We start from the raw sequence: 23,678 nt of genomic DNA, 5'->3' as shown, positions 1-23,678 counted from the left end.
ACGAGGAGGCACACTCTTCTGGAATGGCAGCCGGGTGCCAGGCAAGATGCTGACTTTTCTGCTATTTTGGTATCTAAAATGACAGTAAGTGCCCATGTGTGGGCACTGAATCACTCCGATCACTCCAGTTCTTTTCAGCCAGTTGTTTTTGTTGTGGTTTGTTGTGTGTTGTTTTGTTTTGTTTTGTTTCTCTTTAAGTTAGCAGCCTCTCAGTTAGCACTTGCTCCTCCTACCAAAACAAACACCCGAAAAACCAAACCCAAACCAATTATGTGATGCCACCGTTGTACTGTTTATCCCCCTTTGTGTGATGGTACTGAACTGTTTGGTAACAGGGCATGCCTTCTGTGTTTGTCTGTCTTGGGGCAGAGGCAGGCTGTTTGTACAGGGCCTTGTAAAATTGTTGCTGGGCTTTGTGTGCCAGATCTGGACTTCTTTGGAACAGTTTTTAGGTTTGGCTTTAAAATAATGTCTGAACCATGCAATTTATTTTTATTTTTATTTTTTTAATTGCAGCCTGGGTTATAAACCCAAGTTTAGCGGTGTGATTCACAGGCCCTTCTTTCCCTCTCTCCTCCCTCTGATGTTCCTCTGCTTCCATCCCTACAACTTACACATTTCGGAGCTTCCTCTGGCACTGAACCTTTGTGTATCCCTCCAGTCCTTCTCCACGCACCCAGAGCTGCTGTCATTTTAACTGAGCCCGTTTGCAGCTTTGCTGGCATTTTTCTGAACCGGGCGTTTCTGTGTCAAAGTCCTCTGGCGGCTGCGGTGCTGCGAGCGAACTCAGGTTGTGTCTAATACGTCCTGACAGCGGTGTGCGTTTGTCTATATATATAACTCCACTGCTGCAGGAGGAAGGATGGCGTGATAGTGTTACAGTCTAAGCAATTTAAACTGGAGTTAATTACTTAATTCAGATTTAGAGATTTATATCAACTTCTCTGCTCTAAACTTAGGGAAATTCCTGCTAGCTGCTTCTTGTCTGATTTTTTTCTTTTTTTTTTTTTTTTTTTTGCTCATGTTCCTTTTCAGTTGGGAGTGTAGGAAAATTTGCTAGCTGCTTTTATGTGAAAATAGAAGTTAAAGAATTTGCCTGGGAAAGCCACGGGGTTTTGGCTTCTGCCTGGTGGAGAATAACCTAACCAGCAGGCTTCAGCTAACACCAGCCTTGAGTTTTTCTTCTATTCTTACAGTGCTGTTATGCAAGAAAAAGCCACAGAGTGCAAACATGTCATCTGTGGGTGAGGAGAAAGGTGGTGGTGGGGGGGTCCATGGAGTCCTGCATTTAGCCCTACAATGTGTTCTGTACCAGTGAAACTTAACTGAGACGCAGAATGAATAAAATAAACTTCTGGAGCTGTGGGTGTCCGTCTGGTGCAGTGGTGCTGCTGGTTCTTTCAACTTCCTAGCTCACGGCTTCATAAGAAGTCTTATTGTTCCTAATGTTCTGTCTCAACCAAGAGCAATCTCCCGTGTCTTAGCTACTAAAGGTCAAAAGAAGGATACAAGCAGTCAACAGAAGCTATGTTGAGTTTGAGCAGTAAGCTAACAACGTGCCATCACATGCAGGCATGGCTGGATGAAGTAGATGATAACTCGTGTAATAAATGGTGTTCCTCAAAGTTCTCTATGGCTGTAATTTAGATATTTGCACTGCGTTTCATCGTGTTGAATGGTCTCAATGTTCTGCTTATCTGCTTGAAGGATAAGGGTTGTGTTCTAAACAACTTGTACACATCTCTAGGGTATACAGGTATTCCCCTAATGTTGTACATGCAGAAAAAATATATGCAAATGAAAGGCTGCTGTGCAATCCACTCGAAATACATAATTAGTCAATACCTTTAAAATAGAATACTGTTTGTAACTAAGAACACAACTCACTTGAAATGTAGCGTAGGTTTAACGTCCAGAGTGTTTTGTTGGGGAGAGTGGTCGGGCTTTGCAGCCAGCTGCTGACGTATTGGCACATACAATTTGTTCTTACTAATATTAAAATTAACTCTCATAGGGACTTTATACTTTAGTTATGTTTTTTTTCTTCTTTTCTGGAATACAGGTAAGCTTTGTTATAGAAGCATTTCAAATACTGTGCGAAGATGGCAAGCCTGATGAGTCAGAGTCTGTTGACCTACGTAGAAGAAGGAAATGTTCCTGCTCTGAAAGCACTTCTCGAGAAGTGCAGGGATGTAGATGAGAGAAATGAGGTAAGATGGTTTTTGTGGAGGTCAGTTTTGTATTTTTGCTCTTTAGATGTAGAATGAATAATCAGCGAAATTGCACTGGTTATTTAATATACACATTTCAGTTTTATTTTCTACTGTTTCCTTACTTTTGCACAGACTGAGCATGCAGTATTCAATGCAAGCACTCTAGTATCCTTCATTCCAATTGTTTTTTGAGTGTTCTGAGCTGGAAAGCGCGGATCCATCCTTTCTTTGTGTATGGAGATTATATCTGTATTTCTGCAGCTGGGAATTGCTTCTTAGTTCACAGATCCAGTTGCGTGTGCTCTCTTTCCCTGTCCATTTTGGATGAAACCTGGGATGATAACCCCTACATCCTGGTTTCCAGGCAAGAAAAGCTTGGTTATACAGTCCAAATAGGAGCATATTTTGGAATTTAATCTGAACAGATGCTCATCTGGATGAAAAGATACCAATCCAGAAGGTAAGTCTAGGTGTAACCAGGAGGATTAAATGACTTTACCTGGATTACACAAGAAGCCTTGATGGACAGTAAGAGGTTGAAACGTGGATTACTTTGAATCCTGGGATGGTGTGATAATTGTTAGTTGCTGCTTTGCCATTTCATTTAGTCTTATTTGAGCATATCACCATTAGCAACTTAATTTCATTGTACTTCATTAAGGCTTCCAGGGAGTTCTTCAGGAGGTTTGGCTCACACAAATATTTGTTGCCAGTGACTGTTTCCATTGTTTTGTGTGATGTTTACAATTCAGGTTGTCGTGTTGCACTGTTATGTTTTTTGTGTGCATTTTAAAAATAAGCTTAGATGATAGGAGTAACACATTTCATCTTCTTTAGTAGACTTTCTGGTTTGTTAGCGTCTGGACTTGTATTATCAATGCTAATTTCAGTTCTGATTTCTTAGACGGTTTTGTGCACCTAGAAACTTTCCAACTTAGGTAGCATCTTCAGAGAATCAAAGATTCGTAGAAAAACCCAGGGCAGAAGGGACCTCTGGAGGTTGTTGGATTCAGCCTCCTAATTGCAGGGCTAACTTCATAGTTAGATCATGGTGCTCAGGGATTTTAGCAAAGCAAAATTTGGAAGTCTTCAAGGGTGGAGATCCTGCACCCCCTCAGGACAATGCTGCAGTGCTTAACCGGTCTTTGTTTAAAAATGTTTTCCATGTGTGTTATTAGGGTATCCTTTGCTGCATCTTGTGACTGTTGCTTCTTGTCTTTTTTTTTCCTCTCTCCCACTCAAATCTCTGCATTTGCCTTTGCTGAGCTGCGGGAGGGTTGTCAGCCTGTTTCTGCAGCCTATCGAATACTGTGAGAATGGCATCCCGGCCCGCTGGGGTGTGCACCACATATGTAGTGTGGGGGGCAGCCTGTGAGCTTGCTGAGGGCACATCCTGTTCCCTGGCTCTGAGCCTTGATGAAGATGCTACGATGTTAGCCCCATGTGAAACAGTCTCAGCCAGATGCCCATAGTCTGGCATTCCCGGCAGTTTTTTCCTTGTCTTGTAGTGTACGGAAGGCTGGCTTTCCAATCCTCTTTTATTTTTTTAAAACCTGCATAAGATGAAAAAGAATATTTTGGAGTGGAAACTTTCAAATGGGATGTATTAGTCAAAACCAAACTATCCTATAAATGTGAAAACAACGTACAGAATTTAGCCTTTCTATAGTTACTAGCTCTGATTTCCCTCAAGACAATTTTCGTTCATTGTCAGCATGTTCATTCATGCTGTGTGTGTGCATGTGCTGAAGCATTTGAGATGGAAAAATTCTAAAATTTCAGACTATACACAGCATGCCAGGTGGTGAGGCTTATGTATATCTGAGAAAGAGAATGACCTCGTTCCTCTGACGGTAATTCTTCCCAGCAGCATGGCTGAAATCAGACCAGATAGTTAGTCTTTGTTGGCTTTATCAACAGTGCCACTGCCTTCTCTTCTGATTTCTTCCCTTAGTGATGGCACTAAATACACTCCTGGGTTTCAGTAAGTGCCTTTTTTTTTTTTGTTTAACAGAAATCACTTCCACAATACTTTTTTTTTTTTTCTTCAGTCTTCTGTTATCATTGCATTGGAAAAGGTGATTTCTGGACACATGTATGGTTTGCATCAGTTTTAAACCCATGAGGGAGGTGTGTGTCTGGAGGGGGAAGGGGGCACTGCCTGTATGTAGCGATAATAGGACTTTCTTTAAAGGTTAGCTCTTCATTGGAATTCAATTGCATTAAGTGCAATTCTGTTTCTAGTTTTAGACTTGCCAAGACCACTTTTTCTTGGGTACAAACAAAATAATGAAGCAGGAATGCCAGCCCCAGGGGAACGTGTCTAAAGAGATAGCTGGTGAGCCAAGGCTCGCTAAGTGCCAGGACCTCCCAGGCTGCAGTGACTTGGCTGGTGGTGGGATTACCCACGTTGCCACCAGCCTTGAGCATCTTGCCTGTATTTGTCAGGAAAAACTCGGATGTTCCAGTCAATTTGTGCACGGATGGTTTTGTTGGATTGATGTCAGCCATTTCGGTTAAGTGCAGCAAGTCTCAGTCTCCCTTCCCCATGTGTCCGTTCCCTGTGTGCTGTCTCCTGAACCAGTGAACCAGATACCTTGATTACTTAACAGCTGGTGGTAGGTGCTTGTCCTGTGTAATGTACTTTAATCCTGACAATCTGCAGTTTTCTTTAAGGTGTCTTTCCTTCTGCTCTTTTAGTCTCGATACTTAAGTACTTTCTGAGCCTTCAACGCGGACTTGAAGCTCATCTGGTTTATTTATTTATTTTTGAGTACTTTATTTTTTTTGATGACCAGACCTAAATACCACTGTTTGTTTTTACTAAATGTATTTTAGAACCTAAAAGCTAAGGTATCTTTTTGAACGTATACAACAACATAAACTTTGATAAAACTTTACTTTCTCCCTTTAAACAATTGCACTGCTGGCTACTAGGTTATATCGTGAATAATGCTGATGGTTAGCCATGTCCTGGGGAAGGTTCTGTGAAAACCAATTAGAAAATAGCTGATGGCCCAGAATGCTTTTTTCTTTTTTCTTTTTAATTCTATCAATGAAGTTTAGTGAACTTTGTTCTGGTTCTGCTTTGACACTTCTTATTCTTTTCAGGGAAACTGCTGATAAATAACTCCTTAAGTGTAGTGTTTGCATTATTTATCAAATGCTTTTAGTAGACTAGATAATATTGAGTTTTTTTATATGGTACAGAGAAAAGATAAAGGGGAGGTCATCAAAGACTATCCATTTATTGAACTTGTTAAGATTAAGAGTTTTACTGCAAAATTCATTAAAACTTAGCTTTTATCATGCAGAACAATTGTATCTGAAGGCTTTCTGTTTGTGGATAATTCTGAAGAGAAGTTCTCTGATGCAAAATAGGATGATGAAGGGTGATGGATTGTAACTGGCTTTTGAAAGATCTTTCAAGGCCAATAAACCAGCTTTTGTATCTTTTATCTTCCCTGAGATGAGGCTGCTTGTTAAGAACCTGTGTTGCACAGGAGTTGAGTGGTTTCTGTATTTGGTATACTACCAAAATATATCTTTTTGCTATGTAACTTGACTGTTTTTTCCTAGACTTCAGCAAGAAATCTCATTGTTACTCTGAATCAGTGTGGATGTTTTTAATGTCTGTTCTGCTTCCTAGGCTAGTCGTACTTATTTGTTTTTAAATAATGGGATTGAATTACTTCAAGATGTCAAAATGTAACAGGCAGTGTTAGAGACACTGAAAATATTTTTAACCCTGTAATTTTTTTGATAGCCATTTTTAACGTCTGAAATGTGTGGGTGGTTTTTTTATCTGTTATGGGACAGGATGATTTTAATTGTATTTTAATTGCAAGTTTACTGTTTAGTTTATAAAAACAATCCTTTTCACCGCTTCTCATTGACAAAACCTGGAAACTAAACTAAATGTTCCTTTGTAGTTTTTGGTCATTTATTTTCAGTGTATGTGCACAATTTGCTTCGCTTCCCAATGAACTCCTTTTGCCTGTCGCTTGAATTTCAGAATGGCCAGACTCCCCTCATGTTGGCTGCCGAGCAAGGCAATTTAGAAATTGTCCAGGAGCTTCTCAAGAAGGGAGCTAATTGCAACTTGGAAGATGCGGTAAGTATTGGCACTTTGTTAAAGTACCTAACAGCAGAGGAAGAAGAAATTTCAAGTCAGGGAAAGTAAAGATGTTTAGATGGGAGTTCAGGGGACAGGGAAGAAGAGATAATGGAAGATGATGACATATAAGAGAAATTCAATCCAGAATTGCCTCTCTGTCTTCCTCAGATTAGACTCCTTGTAAAGAAAAGGTATATCTAAGATTCTTTAAATATCTGAGAGTCTCTGCTGAATGCTGCTGCTATTTTTTTGTGGGAAGTTAATACTAGGAAGGAATGGTAATGGTATTAGCAGTCCTTGAGATAAAAGTATAGGTGGAATAGAGAAAAACTGTATCAACAGGGAGGCCCAAATGATTTTGGTTCTGGCAGTAGCGATGTGGTATGTCTGGGTTGTTTTTGTTTGGTTTTGGTGTTAATCAGTAAGTATTGAGGGAGAATTTCAGTTAAAGGATTATTTCAGGTGAAAATCAGAACAGAGAAATAAAGAAGGGTGTCAAATTTATGAATCATCTTTCTGCCCTCAAAGAGGATGACTGTAGGTGAGAGATGTCCAGAAAGGGTGAAGAGGACAGAAGTGTTGAACAGTTTTGAAAGATGTATATATTTCTAAGAAGAGTGATAAACAGAAAAAGAATGTTGTTTGTTTTGAAACTAGGTCATTTATTTCTCCTGCACATAGTTTAATTGCAGCAGCATAGACATCCGGGAAAGATCTGGTATAAAACCTGTCATTTGAGAACAAAAAGGAGACAGTGAATGCCAAGCATTTTTTCGAGACTTTTTCGTCTTCTGTAAATGATACAGTTCATATACTTAGAGAAAGAACAGTTACCATATAAACTGTTGCTGCATTTATATATACATAGCTCATAAAAAAACAGTCCACACCTGCACGTGGTTTGAGCAGTGTATGGAAGGTGAGTGTAATGCAAGAAGAAATTCATCGCAGGCTTCTGGACCTGTAACAATGGAAATAAGTCTGATCCTCCTGAAGTGATCATAAATCCAAGAAGCAGGGCTCCGACCCAAACTCCTCTGTGTATTAGCCCCTTCAGTGCTGTCACCTATTGTATGTGGAGACAGACCACCACCATTTTCTGTGGTCTTAGTCGCTGTCTAATCCCAGTCAGCTGTTCTGAATGTCTCGATATTATTCTCTAATCCTTTGTAGGTGTTGCTTCCTCTGTAAAAAAAAAAAAAAAAAAAAAAAAAAAAAAAATTTAACTGAGGAGCAGAGAGTGGTGGTTACTGTGGAAGAGAAGAGAATTTGCAGTGGCTGCTGGTCTGTATTTTCAGGTGTAAACTATCAAGTTGCCTATGAGCTTTCTTTTTGTATTTTTTTTAAAGTATAATTCTTAAGGAGTTGTGGATTTCCTGTCATGCGAATTTACACTTGAAAAACAAAGTGATTGAACTGAAATATTGAATGTCATTTAAAACTCTTTTCATTTTTTTAGGATAACTGGACAGCTCTTATTTCAGCAGCTAAAGAAGGACATGCAGCTATTGTAGCAGAACTACTCAATTATAATGTCAATTTGGAGCATCGAGATCTGGTATGTGTTGTCTTAGTGTAAAAATAATTCTCCATACTTTTAGTGAGAAGAACAATTTAGTGAGTTAGCAACTTTCAGTTCTGTAAAAACAGGTCACTTTTTTTAATGCTATTCTCCAGTTGACTACTCAGTGCCATTAAAATGGGAAAATATATAATTAAATGCTGTTCTTACAGTTTTGAAATAGTTGCTTTAGTGTTAAAGTCTGCTTTGGAATGAAGCTAAACAGAAGAACAGTGGTTGTTTTCTTGTGTGTGTGACTTTTCGTTGTTACTTTTTTAGTATTTTCATAAAATACATGTTAAATCTTTCCCAAAAGGTATCTGTTTGTATTTACTTTTTCTCTGTACAACTGTGATTATTGATCCAGCAATCCTTGTTCTCAGTATACTGGGACTTGATTTCATTCATCTTGCCACATTTGTAATATGGAAGAGTGGACGCTGTAGTCCAGTCCACCTGAAGAATTACAGAGATTTCTTATGTGGTTAATGAAGGTTTGATGCCTCTGAAGAGCTACAAACTCCTCTATTGATTGAAGAGGGAGTTGGGTACCTCCAAGAACTCATTTCATTCTGCCTAAATAGTAAACCACTGGGAGATTTCAGAGTGGAACTTCAATTATAGGAAGCTCTTGAAGGCTGCGGCATGTTGTGATGTCCAACTTTTTCATAGCATTATAGTGTTGGTCACACCTGCATGGCAAGCAGTACCTTTCTAGGCCTCTGTCAGTCTTGAGGGATCTTTAACGTCTGAAAAGATGTATTGTGGAGAAATGAAATTGTGTTTACAGTTAAGAGGCATACTGTTACTTTAAAATTAGTTTTGGTTACCTGACCAGTCAGGTGCCATAGACAGTAAAACCTCTGTTTCCTTGCTTACAAACTTGAATGAATGAACCATTAAAGTTTGAAGTTAATTGCTATTACTACTCCCTTGAGAGGACATAAGACCGCTTTCATAAAGAAGGAAGTCATTACATAGTTACTTTATGAAGGACAGGTAGGTGTCTGTTCGACAAATCAAAAATAAATCCATCAAAGTTAATTGACTTGGATTCTAGCTTTTTGTTTTCAGATAATGCTTTCTCTTTGGTTTGTGTAGTTACTGGATTTTTATGCACTTGGAATTGGGCATTTATGGGGAAAATTCAGGAACATTTAGGATAAGATATTCTCCCAGGCTTTGCATATAGCAGGAAATCAGTACTTCCACACATGGATTTATTAGGATTATAAGATTGTGTAGTCAGTCTTTGTTAGATCTTGGACTTGCCAAACAGTCTTGAGACAAATGCCAAACTAGAAACCTAATTATTGACTTTAAATTAAAGAGTATATTCCGCTTATGTTGTTTGTTTGAACTGTGCTTGCCAGGGAGGATGGACTGCACTGATGTGGGCATCATATAAAGGCCGTACTGAAGTAGCTAAGCTCCTACTTGAAAAAGGAGCAAATCCAAACATCACTGGAATGGTAAGTGGTTGTTTGTTTTTGTTTTTGAAAAACAAACAAAAAACACAACCTCTCTTTCCTCTTCTGACAAAATGTTTAAAATCCTGAATCCTGTGTTAATCTTATCTTGACTAAACTTTTAGTGTTCATGGCAATACAACACCAGTCATTGTTTTACTCATGCAAGTGGTTGCTTTAATTCTTTATGACAGCCAGTGTTTTTTAATGAGAATAAATGAATGCATACCTCTTAGTAAGATTCAAATCAGCAAGAGAGGAGATAAGTACTGTATGTAATGCTACTTGTATAGCAATTGTCATTTTTCTGCATGTGTGAGTTTATGGAGTAACTAATATGAGCAGTTTAGAAACAACAACTTGTTTTCATTGGTGCAGAAGTTACCAAAGGGGCTAGATCATATGACTGTGCCATGCTAAGATTTTGAGATTTTTTTTATTTTACAAGGCTTTCGGTAAAATACGTGCATCATGACACTTGAACAAACAGATGTGACAGTATAATCAATTTGGTGTCTGAGGTGACAGTGAGCAACGGAAAAAAAAAACAACAGTAGCGACTTACCTATTGCAGATTAAATCTGCTTTGCATATGGAGCTTCTGTATGCATGATACGATTGGTCTGCAGCCTTGATTATTGAGGGGTAATGTGTACCTGTTTTGTTTCTCACTTACATTACAAATGTATATTAAGATAAGGGTATGAATTTTTAAACCTTGTTGAAGGAGTTACAGGATTGTTTCAAAGCAGCAGACCTTTTTCTAGCCATTATCTCGACAGTGTACTAGGCAATAGTTACTGATACATTACTAGTTTTAATTTCATAATTTCCTTCTGTGGGTTTATCATCTCTTGGAACATTTTTATTAATATTGGTCGTAAAAAAAAAAATAATTATGACTTTTATTTCATATGGTTCGTATTTTCTTTCTTCAAAGCAATACAGTGTCTATCCAATTATTTGGGCAGCAGGACGAGGCCACTCGGATATAGTACATCTTTTACTCCAATATGGAGCTAAAGTAAACTGCTCTGATAAAGTAAGTTATGTTTATGTAATACTTAGTTTCTTTAATGCTTAGTACAGTTCTTGTAAAAATGAGTTCTGTTATTTAGCATGTCATATCCTAAAATAATTTTAGTTAAAATTAAAATATATCAAGTAGTTTCTGACTGAAAAACACCTGCTGTTATATCTTGCCCATGAGATGAGAATTAACGTGTTAGATTGAGTCAATATACTTGCAAGAGGTTTTTCCATAGTATGGTTAAGATGGCTGTAAACACTTATTTCAGTGGACCATATCTCTGTTTTCTAAGCTGTTGTAAACCTTGCTACATTAGGTTGCATAGACAAATAATTCTTACAGCTAGAAATGTACAAAGGAAAAAAAATGGGTTTTCAGATGCATTTGTTAACTTTTAAGACCAAATTTGATCTTTGTAGTAGTAGTGCATTGAAGTATAGGACAAATGCTAAATTGTAGAAGATACTAAATAAAGAGGCGGTTATGGAAAAAATGTTAATAAATATTTTTGCAGTATGGAACCACCCCATTGGTTTGGGCAGCTAGGAAAGGTCATCTGGAGTGTGTGAAATACTTGCTGCAAATGGGAGCTGATGTTGATCAAGAAGGAGCGGTAAGTAACTGCTCATTTTCTAGCAATAAAATGTGGGTACATCTGTGTCTTGTTTTAATTTTGTAATGTAACTAGCAAAAAAAAAAAAAAAAACCGTGAAAAAAGATGAAATGTTGATGTTGGAGTATGTTAGTTTCCAGCTAATTGCAAACTACAAAGAAACACAAGGAATCTTTTGAAAATAATAGTGTTGCACCTTTTCAGAGCTTAGGATTTTTTTTAAGCTTTTAGCTGCATTTTTTTCTTATTTTTAAATGAAATAGGTTTTTATTATTTATGTAAGATACTAGATAAACTTAAAATACTAATTTAAAACAGAATATAAGTAAATTTAATTGAAAAACTATGTAGGACAACTTGATATTCATATGACTATTCCTGAAGTTCTTTGAAAAAAACCTTTTTGAACAGTATTGGCACATGTGGGTGCCTTGATAATAGTAAGTTCTCATATGGCAGGAAAGTGATTGTACAGTGCATACGACATTCAGCAATTAAAATAAATTGACTAGAGCTTTTTTATTAGTTTCTCTCTTATTTTAATAGAAAACATAGCAAGTGTACTTTAAAAGATAAATCTGAAATAACACTTAAATGGTTAAAAATGTAACATCATCGGGTGTTCTTTTGTTATTTAAACTGCTGATATAATGATGGTTTCTGTACCAACTGTACAACAAAAATATATATATTTTCTGTTTAAAGAATTCTATGACTGCACTTATTGTAGCAGTGAAAGGTGGCTATACTGACTCGGTAAAAGAAATCCTGAAAAGGAACCCAAATGTGAACTTAACAGATAAAGATGGAAATACAGCGTTGATGATTGCATCAAAGGAGGGGCATACTGAAATTGTGCAGGATCTTCTTGATGCTGGAACTTATGTGAACATTCCTGATAGAGTGAGTACATTTTCTTATTTCCTTATTGTGGCTTTACTATGTGTATAATAATAATAATGTAATATATGTTTAAATTCTAGTATATGCAGGTTTGCAGATACACTTCTAACTTTTCTGCCACCTAGGGGCAGAAAACAACATTACACAACAAAAACAACATACTGCAACTATTTTAAGTGGCAAATGCTGTTATGAGAATGTGAAAGAAAATCACTTTCTTCTAAGAGTTCTTTTTAACTCTTTTTCTTTGAGTTTCTTGAATTGAAATGCCATATGGAAATTTACAATATTGTTGTATGTTGCTTGTGTCTGTAACATGAGACTTATACTGAACTATCATGCAGCTTTGGGGCATTTTTTTGGTGTATTAACATACGTGGTAGTGCTGTTAAAATTGTAAGTCAGTGGATGTCATAACAAATAACGTTTCGGCATCTGCCTACATCTTTGACAATTAAACTTATTAGGATTAGGAAATCTGCATCTATGAAAGGGAGACTTCAGCTCTGATTAAGACATGTAACAGTGACTGTTAAAGGTGCACTGTGTACCTCTGAGTGACCAGAGCACGAATCACTAGCTAGCCATGCAGTGCTTTATTCAGTTGCTTATGCACAAGTACCGTAGACTGCCCGCAGCATTGCCTTGGTATTCATTTTTTCTGAAGTGGCAGGGGCCGGCTGAGCACTGCAGCCTAGGGTGTTAAAGGAGTTTAGATAGTGGGTGTTAAAGGAGTTTAGATAGCTAAACTTATGTGCCTCTGTCAAGATTGGTATATTTCAGAGCAGTAAAAAGGTTTTGAGGTGTTCCTGTCCTAAACTGAATTGCGTGGGAGTTGCAGAGACATGAGGAAAACCTCCTAATGCTTGCTGTGTAACTTGGAAAGGATTTGTGGATGCATTTTTCCATATTTCACATCAGCTTTGTGCATTTCTTAGATGGTTTCATGCCAAGCTGTGGTGCTGCATGTGACAAAAACTTTTCTTTCTAATAACAATACTATATGTAAACAGGATAGCAGTATAATGTACACACGCACAAATGTACTTTAAGATGGGGATCTATTTTTCTTTGGTGTTTGTTTTGCCCATTGATTTATATTTAATCTATTTGGGAGGATTGAGAGGGGAGTCCAGGAGTCCAGAATTGTTTCTTATATATACTTTTTTTCTTTTTGCCAGAGTCTTAATCTGTCTTCTATATTCTATAACATTTTCCTTTTTTTTTTTTCCAGAGTGGAGACACAGTGCTGATTGGGGCTGTTAGAGGTGGTCATGTTGAAATTGTGAGGGCCCTGCTCCATAAGTATGCTGATATAGACATTAGAGGTCAGGTAAGTACAGCAATGTAAACGTTAGCGTAGTTCTTGAATGCAAGGTGAATTTGGGTATCAAATAACTATATCATGTTTCTAAAAACAGCGCTTTAAAAACTTGCTCAAATTCTCCTCTGTGGGGAACTCAGATTCCCATCAAACATGAAAAACTGCACTGCAACATGACACATTCTGTGATATCTTTAAGCTGTAAGGCATATGTAACTGTAATGATATGCTAAGCAGCATTTTCTTCAGTTACTCTATATAATGGTTGAAAAGCAAAGAATGCTGAACTTAACTTCACCAGCGCTTACTTCACCAGTGCAGATTTAAAATTGTGAAATACATTAAATAAGCAATTTATTTTAATATTCACTATTTTTTTAATAGTAGTATTACATTAATATATGATACCCCTTAGGTAATATCTGTTTGCAGTGGTGTTTAGCCAGTTCTGTTGCTATGCTTGGCTGGTTCTCTTTCATAAATTTCCTTGCTTACATTGAGCAGTATTGTCAGTAGCTTCCATATTTTCTACCTACCCTTCCTTTCATTTTTTTTGTCCTTTTTAACTAAACAACCAAGCAATCCATGAGTGCAACAGTTTTATTGGGATATGCCATAAAAGAGACAAGAAAATTGATTTTTTTGGAAGGCCTGGAAGTGGTTATTACCTCTGTGTTCTAATAGGATAGAAATCTTTTCAAACAAACAACCCTCCAAAACAAACAAACAAAAAAGAGAAACATAAATATATAACAGGGGAAGAAAGAAGATGCTGTGGAAAAAGTTCTTTTTATTTGATTAGAAAACGTATATATTTGATTTACAACTGAATACCCGTGTATAATTTGGGAGATACGCTTTGGAAACTGTTTCAAGATAGGTTGGCTCTGCTCGTATTGTTAAAGCTCAGGTTTTTAAAATAGGTTTGCGCTTTATAGCCAGATTTCCCCACTGAGTTCCACTGGTGTACCAGTTAGATTTGGTAGTGTTTCCCTTTGCCCTGAATTGTGCTAAAATTCGCTGATTTGTGTGCTGTTTTCAATATGATTGCATTTTATATACAGGTTTTGAAATTAATCCAGTTAAATTTAAGTGCTAATAACATGTAATACCCTTTCAGGATAATAAAACTGCTTTATATTGGGCAGTTGAGAAAGGAAATGCTACAATGGTGAGGGATATCTTGCAATGCAACCCCGATACTGAAACGTGCACAAAAGTAAGTATTAGAATTTTGAGGACATGATTTACTTGGTTTGACATCTGTTGTTTTCCCAGCTCCTATGTGATATTAAGATCATAGTACCAAATTCACTTTTTTTGTCAAGTGTGAATACCTTGCATGCTATTTTAGTTGTGGTTTTTTTTAAATAATAATAAATTCTGCATTTTGGAAAAGAGGTGTTTCCGTTATGTTAATGTCCACCATTGATAAACATCACTTGCTATTGAAACTTAGTAGGAGGAAATCTTTTGGATGCTTTACCTCAACAACACTGACACTTGAAATAACAGAGCATCTGCTGCTGGAAAGTGAGGAAAGAGGTTTCTGATATTACTAAGTTGGGTTAAGATTGCCATTTATTGCATTGTACAGGGATTTAAAAAACAGAGGATGTAGTATGTATAGCAGCAAATTAACTCTTCCATGCCTCAGTCTCTTTTCAAATATCTTTTATTATATCTGAATCCACTCTTTCTCTCTTTGACACCTGTTAACAGAAATTTATTTTGCACTTGCATTTTGTGCTGTGATTTGTATCAATCTATAATAGTGTCTGTGGTTTTTTTTAAGAACAGATACACTGAAGGGTTGTTACCTGCATGCAAACATATGTAACTAAAAAGTTCTCTTAAAAGTTTAGGATTTATTTGTTACACTGTCACTAGTTTTTGCTTGTTTTGGAGTATACAGGAAAGGGCTTTTTGGTTTTTGGGTGTTTTTGCTTTCCTTTTTTAATTAGGCTTTTTTTTTCCTTTTAGGATGGAGAAACACCACTTATCAAGGCAACCAAGATGAGAAATATTGAAATAGTAGAGCTTCTTCTGGACAAAGGAGCTAAGGTCTCTGCTGTAGACAAGGTAAAGAACACTTGGTCATTTACTTTAGAATGTTTAATCATTTTAGTTTAGCAGCAAAATTTTATAGTGAGCTGTCGAGGTTAAAACAGGAAGAGAGATCAACTTTGAAAAAGATAGATGAGGATTTTTTTTGGTAAGAATTAGTTAGGAATGACACAGAACAAAGACTGAAGCTAACACTGGTTCTTGTTCCATTTATATGCTTATATAGCTTCAGTCATTGAACTGGTTGATTTTTATTTATTTATTTTTTTGCTTGGATCAGATGCCTTTTTGTTGCTAGCACATGTTTTGATGCAAAAATTTAAACTTCCAATGTTCGTTGTTAAGTATTTACATACTTCTTTAAAGATAGCTCATGCGTCATCAATACCAAAATGTCTGTTTCTTACTTCTTGATTTTTTATATGACGTAAGATCTAGAGGGCTTAGTCTTCCCTATGCTTAATAGCTGAAATGATCAGAATGCTTAAGTTTATTCCCATAATTAGTATTTTGTGTTTTTTTTGTTTGTAAATAGGGTGCTTTTAGTCATATGCCAAGAAAAAATTTCACATCAGAAATGAGAATTTCAGATATGAAAAAATGAATCTTGATATGCTCGAAAAGAGTGTAGAGGTTGATGATGTTAATTGTCACTCATGTTTATTTTGATTAATAGTCATTAAACTAAGCAGTGACAGGGACAAAAACAATTGTCATCTGGTGCGTTATCTACTTTGGTAGATCTCTGCAATACATGAACGCTTATTTGATACTATTGTAACTTCTTAGAACTATCTTATACCTAGAGCAAATAAGTAATATTTTTGATTTGGTATAATAAGGAAACTTTTAGCAGAAAGCTTTTTGGAGAAGTCTGAGAAGATATTGAAATAATTCTAATAATTGAAATAATCTCTTATTCTAAACAAGTCTCTGAATTTGTTTCTGTCTAAATAGACTACAGTTATTGTGAACCTTAGATTTTGTTTATAAATATTTAAGGAAGAAGATAGTGACTTGACTTTAGCGTGATAAGAGCCTATGCTTTTCCACATTTTTTAAAAACTTTTATAGTACCTTTTTGAGGGGAAAAATACTTGCTGTAAAGCTTTAATGCTGTTGTGAGTTCCTTAAGATGCATTTCAAATACATAATGCATCTGAAGGGTTGTAGAATATATTGGGTACATGATGGGACTCAGGTCAGGTTGATGATAAGACTTGAAAATCTTGAAGGTCTTTTCCAGTGTAAGTGATATTGTGATTCTGTGATATGGTCATTACTTCCTATGAATTTATCTTAGATATTACTAATTTTTCACTGAATTGCAGAAAGGAGATACTCCGCTTCATATTGCCATTCGTGGAAGAAGCCGTAAACTTGCTGAACTACTTTTACGAAATCCAAAAGATGGTAGATTGCTTTATAGACCTAACAAAGCAGGAGAAACACCTTACAATATTGACTGTAGCCACCAGAAGAGTATTTTAACACAGATATTTGGTGCCAGTGAGTAAAACTGTTTATCTTTTCCTCAGATCTAAGTTTATACTGAAGAAAATTTGAGCTTTATTTATTGATAAGTGATGATCCAAGTGATTTATCTTTAATCACTTGCATATTGAGAATCCAGTTAATTCCGTATTGGTAATCAAGTTCTTTTTTTAATGTTGTGATTAATGAGAGATTTTTCTATTACAAAAGACACTTAAATTGGCAGAAAAAATCATCCTTCTGAAATCCTAATGAAGCTCAAACATTTTATTTTTGACATTTGCCTTTTGACATTGGATGCTGTGCAACTTCTGTTGGTATTTTTTTTACTTAGATCTTGCTTATGTGAGAATTTTTTTCTTTCATTTGTTGTGATTTGGGATTTTGTTTGAGTCTTTTGTGGTAAGATCTAATAGTTACTATTATATAACATATATATGGACGATTAACATTCCTTGGAACAAGAATGTACTAATACTAACACAATGTTAATAACACTTTAGTAGTATATGGGAGGAAGGTGTATACAAATACAAGTAAGCCTATCATGGTTTTGTGTATGAAAACTGTCATAGCGAGAAGATTTCCTAAAACAAAGCTCTGTAACATAGTATTCCTGTTACAGGACACTTGTCTCCCACGGAATCTGATGGTGATATGCTGGGTTATGATCTGTACAGCAGTGCTTTGGCTGATATTCTCAGTGAACCGACCATGCAGCCACCGATCTGTGTAGGCTTATATGCTCAGTGGGGAAGTGGAAAATCTTTCCTGCTCAAGAAATTGGAAGGTAAAAATTGATGTAGCCTTTTCTGTGTAGGTTTAAGTCCATCTGTAGAAATGAGCCGTTACAAAAACTCTCTCATGTGATGTTGTTCTATGTAGTGCTGTATCTAATCTGTTTCTGTAACGAAAACATCTAAATTTTACTATCAATAAAATTCATCAGTTCAGCTGTAGTTTGCCTTATTCAGTTAAGCAATGTTAAGACATTCCAGAAGTGTTGCTGTCTATTGACCTGCATTAGTGAATCTATTCTTTACAAACTGTTGAAAGTATGGCTGCTGAAATACAGCTTGGGGATGAGGGTGTCAAATCAGGTTCCAACATGTAGGAGGCACAAAGCAGCAACAAAACATGTCTTTTTATTTTTTTACTCAAAGTTTAGGAACAAATTCTAGGCTATTAATATTTTTCTTTGTAGTGTATTTTCTCTGCACCAAGTTTTCTTCCCCTCTTTTATTTACTTTGAGCTTTTTGAACTTTCTGAAATGATGTAAGGAATGAAATGCAATATATGAAGAAAGCCATTGTTATCTCCTGCATGTATACATGCCATTCTAAATAATCCTTCTGGTTGAAATGGGCATCTTATTTACAATGTAGGTATTTTTTAACAAAGGATATTTTTCTGAGATGTTTGTTTAATTCAAAATGCTTTCAATAGTCTTGATATTTCCTATTTTCGGTGATTTCTGTGCTTTAAAAGCTTCATTTATTAGTTGAAATGAGGTCTGTTCTTTTTGTTCACATCATGTTCCATGTCGTAAGCAAAGTGCTGTGCGCACTTTTCATTTTTGAGCGTGATGTTTATTGTTAACTCCTGTGTTTTGAGAACACTTTTTCAGCATTTCGTTCCTGCTCCTTATTCATCTGGATTGTGCATTTAGTATTTCTTATTCAATAGATCCTAAATAAATTTCTTAAACAATTCCTGTTTGAGCAAACACGCATTGACAAACAGGTGTTTTCACAATAAGATTAAATTTTACTGTTATATCCAATGATTTCAGGAATGATTTTTTTTTTTAGTGTTACGGCAGATTGCTTTTTCTTTGTGTCATAAAAATGTTTTAGACTTCTGAAGCAGAAAAGGAAGTATCTTTAATGAGCGTTTAAAAGTAGAAAATCTGCAGCAAACAGTGGAAGAATTACATATTTAAATGGTTTTGTCCATTGCATGTATTGAAACTTACTTTTTTTCACTCTTTCAAGGGGTATAGTCTGGTTTTTTTGGTCAATGTTAGGAACAAGTTAGCCCAGGAAAAAATCTTCTAAAATCTGAGGATCATTACAGTATCTTTTTTGCTTTCTGTTTTAAAATGATTTAACATCGTAATTCATCTTTGTCTTTTAGATGAAATGAAGACTTTTGCAGGACAGCAGATTGAACCTCTATTTCAGTTTTCCTGGCTTATTGTATTTCTCACACTTTTGCTGTGTGGAGGCTTGGGTTTATTGCTTGCTTTCACAGTGGATGCAAAGCTGGGAATAGCAGTGTCACTCAGCTTATTAGCAGTGCTCTACATTTTCTTCAGTAAGTCTATTTTATATGAAGTTTGTGATGGCTTCTGATTAGTATCTGTTCTTAGAATCCATTATTGTTTTGTAGACATGCTTTGTGCTTCAGAAAAAATATGAAGTGTTTTCATAGAAAATGAGACCTCCTGGCTCTTTTCTTGTGTTCTGCATGTAATTGAGAAGGCATTCTAGAAATCAGAAAAGCTTTGTATATTAACTTCACTATGTTGCTCTTAGCCTTCTCATTTTTAGTAATAACTTACAAATTCATTCGGCTCCATGCCTTATCTGTGTAACCTTTGTGATTCTCTCAGTTGTGGATTTTGACTGACATATAAACTTTTTGTTTCAGCTGTAATTTATTTTGGTGGCCGAAGGGAAGGTGAGAGCTGGAACTGGGCCTGGGTGCTAAGTGCAAGATTGGCAAGACATATTGGATATTTAGAGTTGCTTCTCAAGCTCATGTTTGTGAACCCACCAGAGTTACCAGAGCAAACCACTAAAGCTTTACCCGTAAGGTTGGTTATTTCACTTATTTGCTCTTGAATGAATAATTCAGGTTCACTTTGATACTTTGCAGACTGTGCTTTTTAATTATCATGTTTATCTTCCCGTGAAAAAGTGTTAAGATTCCCGTTTGGAGAACAGTAGCCGTAGAAGCTTATGCAGTTAAAATCTTCAGTGTGAAAAAGATGGCAATTATTTCAAGAAAAACTTTGTACCAAAGTCAGTAAAAGTTACTGTTTATTTATTTATGTTTTTGACAAATTTGTAACAGACAAAATAAGGAGTTAATAGATGGTAAACTGTGCTTAATGCTTGTTCCACTGGTTACTGCTGTTAAGGTCTTTGTGTTTTTGTTTGTTTTTTTCTCCCCCTGTAAGAAGTAGAGCATCAGACTGCTCAAAACTTCCTCTTTACCGAAAAGCAAGAAAAATTTAGATCATGTGTTTTGTGGTCTTGTTTAATCCTATCATTTAGATATGATATTTTATTTTGTGTGGCTTGTTCTTTGTTTTTTCTTCCTCCATGAATATTTGAAGATACCTCTGAAGGCAATTTTAAAAATACTTTTCAATATGATTTGGTATCATAAAGATATTTTTGTTGCTGTTTGGAGTGCCATTATTGATGCAGTTGATTCTACTTATTGAATAAATCAATTTTTAGAATAGAAAGTGGGGTGAAGAAGTTGATAACAGGAGAAGAAATAGGTAAAGAAATAAATATGCAGTTTCATGTAGAATTTTTAAAAGTATTTTAGCTTTTCCTTCATTTCAGAAGAAAAACCAAACCAAAATGAAAACTTTCAGTTGCAGATATGTAGAAGTACTTTTGCTTTGGTTGCCCCCAAATGCTCAAAGCTTTCCAAAGTGTACAACATGTATATTTTTCTCTTTCAGATTTTTGTTTACGGACTACAATAGACTGTCCAGTGTAGGTGGAGAAACCTCATTGGCTGAGATGATTGCTACCCTCTCTGATGCATGTGAAAGAGAATTTGGTTTCTTAGCAACAAGGCTATTTCGAGTTTTCAAGACAGAAGATACACAAGGTTTTTATTACCTGAATGACACTTCTGATTATACCATTTCAATGCACTGTTACTATGGGTCTGTTTCTCACATTATAAGGTCTTTTTAGAAACTGTTGTAGTCATGCAGAAATTCATACAGAAGGGGAAACTCTCCTTCCGTTGTCTTGGAGAGAAAAATGCCCTATTTTCTTTGCTTACCTTGATTTTATTAATCCCCAAAGGAATATCTCTTGTAAAATATAGTTGTCATATGTGACAATTGGAATGTATGTTTATGTTGCATCCTCTTAGATGTGGCGTAGTGTTTTCTGTAGCAATTAAGTAGTTGTGTCTGAGTTAGCAGGACACAAAAGCATACTTTTATCTAATATAAATTTCTGTTTAATTAGATCTTTATTCAGAGCTTTTTTGAATGACCACTATTTATTCTTGGAAATGATAAATGTTTTGAATATATTAGCCCAAAATCATAAACGGCTACGTGTGCTAGTAAGATGGGATGAAGTATTTCTACTTAATCCAAATGGAAGAAATTTTTTTTACTGCTGCATCTGCAGATTACAAAAAAAAAAATATATATATATATATATACAGAGCAGCATATGATACTGTGAAGAAAGGGAGTTCTTGAGTTTTCAATTCATAGAAGGCTTATTTCTGCTTTGAGTTTGGCTTCAGTTAATTATTCATCATTTATATTTGATCTTGACCACACATTGAGGAATCTATGAGATGTTGTCTTCTCTCACAAAATGAAATGTTTAGTCCCGTACCTTCTGGAGGGTAGAAAAAACCGTTCTATTTGCTGAGCACAACTTGTTCTTCGTTATTCTTTTTCAAAATCACTGTATGTTCTTTATGAAAGCGATATCTGGATTTTTTTCACTATTATTTCCATATTAGACATTCTCCAGTTTTTCTCCATAATTTCATTAAAATAGCTTTTATGATGCTGTAATTTCTCCCCAAACAGGATTTGGCTTAACAAATGGCAGTGTAGTGCTGGCTTCTTGTGATTGTCTGCAGTAAATGCCCTTTCCCATTCATCTGTAATCTTACCTTTGTCTTGTATTCCTTGGCTCTGTTGCTGTCCTGTGCTCTTCCTAATTCTCTATTTGACAATCTTGCGACATCGTCTCTGTATCTCTAGATGTTCATAGGTTTCTTGTCTGTAGATGCTCATAGAAATTCCATATGGGTTTATTTGTAATCTTCTGCATCTTTAACTTGTGTTCTGTCTGTACACTCACAGACAAACGTATTCAATTGTCATTTCACTGTTGATGATTTATAAGTCTCTAATCCATTTTTGTCTCTATTTAGAGAAGGCTTGCATTCCTACTTAAAGATGTCTAGAACTGATTATAATTGTAACTGAGCTGTTGTTCTTCCCTTCTTGCCCTTCACTCTTGTCATGATGCATTTCTGTTGCTTTTCTCTGTGTTACAAACCAGTCTGTCATGTCAGCAACGTGGAAGATTTTTCCAGCTTAAACCCGGGCCTAGAATATCATACGTGGTCTGATATTCTTTTACTGTAGCATATTTTATTTTTAATTCCAGTTCAAATAGTGATTTATTTTTTGTTTTTTAGCTTTAATCATTTTACATTAGATAGTTCTGTTCTTTGGCACTAATAAGTTTTGAATTTCTGTGTTTGTAGAAACCCCATAGGCAGAGGCTGCTGCTTTGGTTAAAACAACCAACCTTTATCTTGGATCATTGCATTAGCTCTGTTAACCCTCTGACTGCAATATTCTGTCTCTTCCATATCAATCCTGTGGAAGCCAAGTTGTTCATACTCTGAGGCTCTTGTAATCTGTCTAATCCTTAATGTACTGCCATATTCTGTTGTTTGGGTGTGTGTTAGCATGCAAGAAAAGGTAGTCCTGGGGCTACAATATCAGATCGTATCTTGATACTTTGAGTTAGTTCTCCAGGGGCACTATTATTATTAGATTACTGAAGCATCATATTTCTGTTTCAAACCAGGTAGTTACCATGCTGTTTGCCTAGAATTTACTTAAGTAAATAAGCTGCTGAGAGATGTCATAAAAGGGGTGATTTCACTGATGTGAAATCTACTTAATAACGATAACTTACAGTCAGCGTGGTTTTCTTGAAACAGTGGAAATAAACTGAAGATTAAAGAAATAGCTCTGCTTTATGTTTTTCAAGAATTTAGGTAAATTTAGGTGTGTTTTTTTCATGTTTGTAAGTGGATAGTAATGCTACAGTAATCTTTTGTGCAAATTAGTGTTTTATGGAAAGTATGCAAGTTAATATGCTTTGAATTCAGCTGTAATGACGTTTAAATTCATTTTAACAGCAAATATTTTTTTCCTAGGTAAAAAGAAATGGAAGAAAACGTGCTGTCTCCCATCCTTCGTGATTTTCCTGTTCATATTGTCTTGTGTTGTTTCTGCAATTGCCCTGCTGGCAATTTTTAATGTAGAACCAACAAACATGACTGTGAACGTTATTCTTATAACAGTTACATGTGTTGTTGGTTTGGCTTTTATCTTGAATTGTCGCACTTGGTGGCAAGTGATGGATTCAGTTTTGAATTCTCAAAGAAAACGTCTTCACAATGCTGCCTCCAAGCTTCACAAGTTGAAAAGCGAGGGATTCATGAAGGTAAGCATATATATGAATTAATCATCAAAAGAAGTGAAATGAACCCCCCAAACCTGTAGCCTTCTTAAGATGGGGTACTGTTAATTTCATTACGCCAAATTTCTCAACGTTGAAATGAGCCTTTTTTTTTAGGAAGGAACACTTCTGGTCCACTTGTTAAACTTAATGATCTAATGTTAGTGACCTTAGGTGATTTGCCCAGTCAGCTGGGAGTGTTAAATTTGGATTATGTTTTCAGGAGGAAAGCATTATGAAAACAACTGTTCTAAATGATTAGTATTTAATAGAAGCTAACTTTAGATTGTAAGATTAGAAAGAATAACTTCTTAAATATTCTGAAGCCAAATAGGCTTGAAGAACCAAGCCTAATTGGCTGGCTGGCTGTAAGACCTCTTTACCAGGAACGGAATGGT

At 35.9% G+C, this 23,678-nt stretch overlaps 1 protein-coding gene across 7 annotated transcripts in view; it reads left to right on the top strand.

The window, feature by feature from the left end:
* The window catches only part of KIDINS220 (kinase D interacting substrate 220), a 74,708-nt gene that overhangs the window by 5,490 nt on the left and 45,540 nt on the right, over window positions 1-23,678 (top strand). For all 7 annotated transcript variants that reach the window (XM_066994908.1, XM_066994906.1, XM_048071343.2 and 4 more), the window contains exons 2-17: window positions 2,063-2,210; window positions 6,229-6,327; window positions 7,790-7,888; window positions 9,265-9,363; window positions 10,301-10,402; window positions 10,905-11,003; window positions 11,709-11,906; window positions 13,141-13,239; window positions 14,351-14,449; window positions 15,214-15,312; window positions 16,629-16,806; window positions 17,417-17,581; window positions 18,929-19,108; window positions 19,445-19,610; window positions 20,496-20,647; window positions 22,976-23,265. In XM_066994908.1, the coding sequence (XP_066851009.1) occupies window positions 2,103-2,210; window positions 6,229-6,327; window positions 7,790-7,888; window positions 9,265-9,363; window positions 10,301-10,402; window positions 10,905-11,003; window positions 11,709-11,906; window positions 13,141-13,239; window positions 14,351-14,449; window positions 15,214-15,312; window positions 16,629-16,806; window positions 17,417-17,581; window positions 18,929-19,108; window positions 19,445-19,610; window positions 20,496-20,647; window positions 22,976-23,265 (2,232 nt within the window). In that variant the 5' untranslated portion in view covers window positions 2,063-2,102. The remainder of the gene's footprint in view (window positions 1-2,062; window positions 2,211-6,228; window positions 6,328-7,789; window positions 7,889-9,264; window positions 9,364-10,300; window positions 10,403-10,904; window positions 11,004-11,708; window positions 11,907-13,140; window positions 13,240-14,350; window positions 14,450-15,213; window positions 15,313-16,628; window positions 16,807-17,416; window positions 17,582-18,928; window positions 19,109-19,444; window positions 19,611-20,495; window positions 20,648-22,975; window positions 23,266-23,678) is intronic.

The sequence above is a fragment of the Anser cygnoides genome, chromosome 3, assembly GCF_040182565.1.
Source record: "Anser cygnoides isolate HZ-2024a breed goose chromosome 3, Taihu_goose_T2T_genome, whole genome shotgun sequence".
Taxonomy (NCBI): domain Eukaryota; kingdom Metazoa; phylum Chordata; class Aves; order Anseriformes; family Anatidae; genus Anser; species Anser cygnoides.
This window is presented reverse-complemented; position numbering and strand designations above follow the sequence as displayed.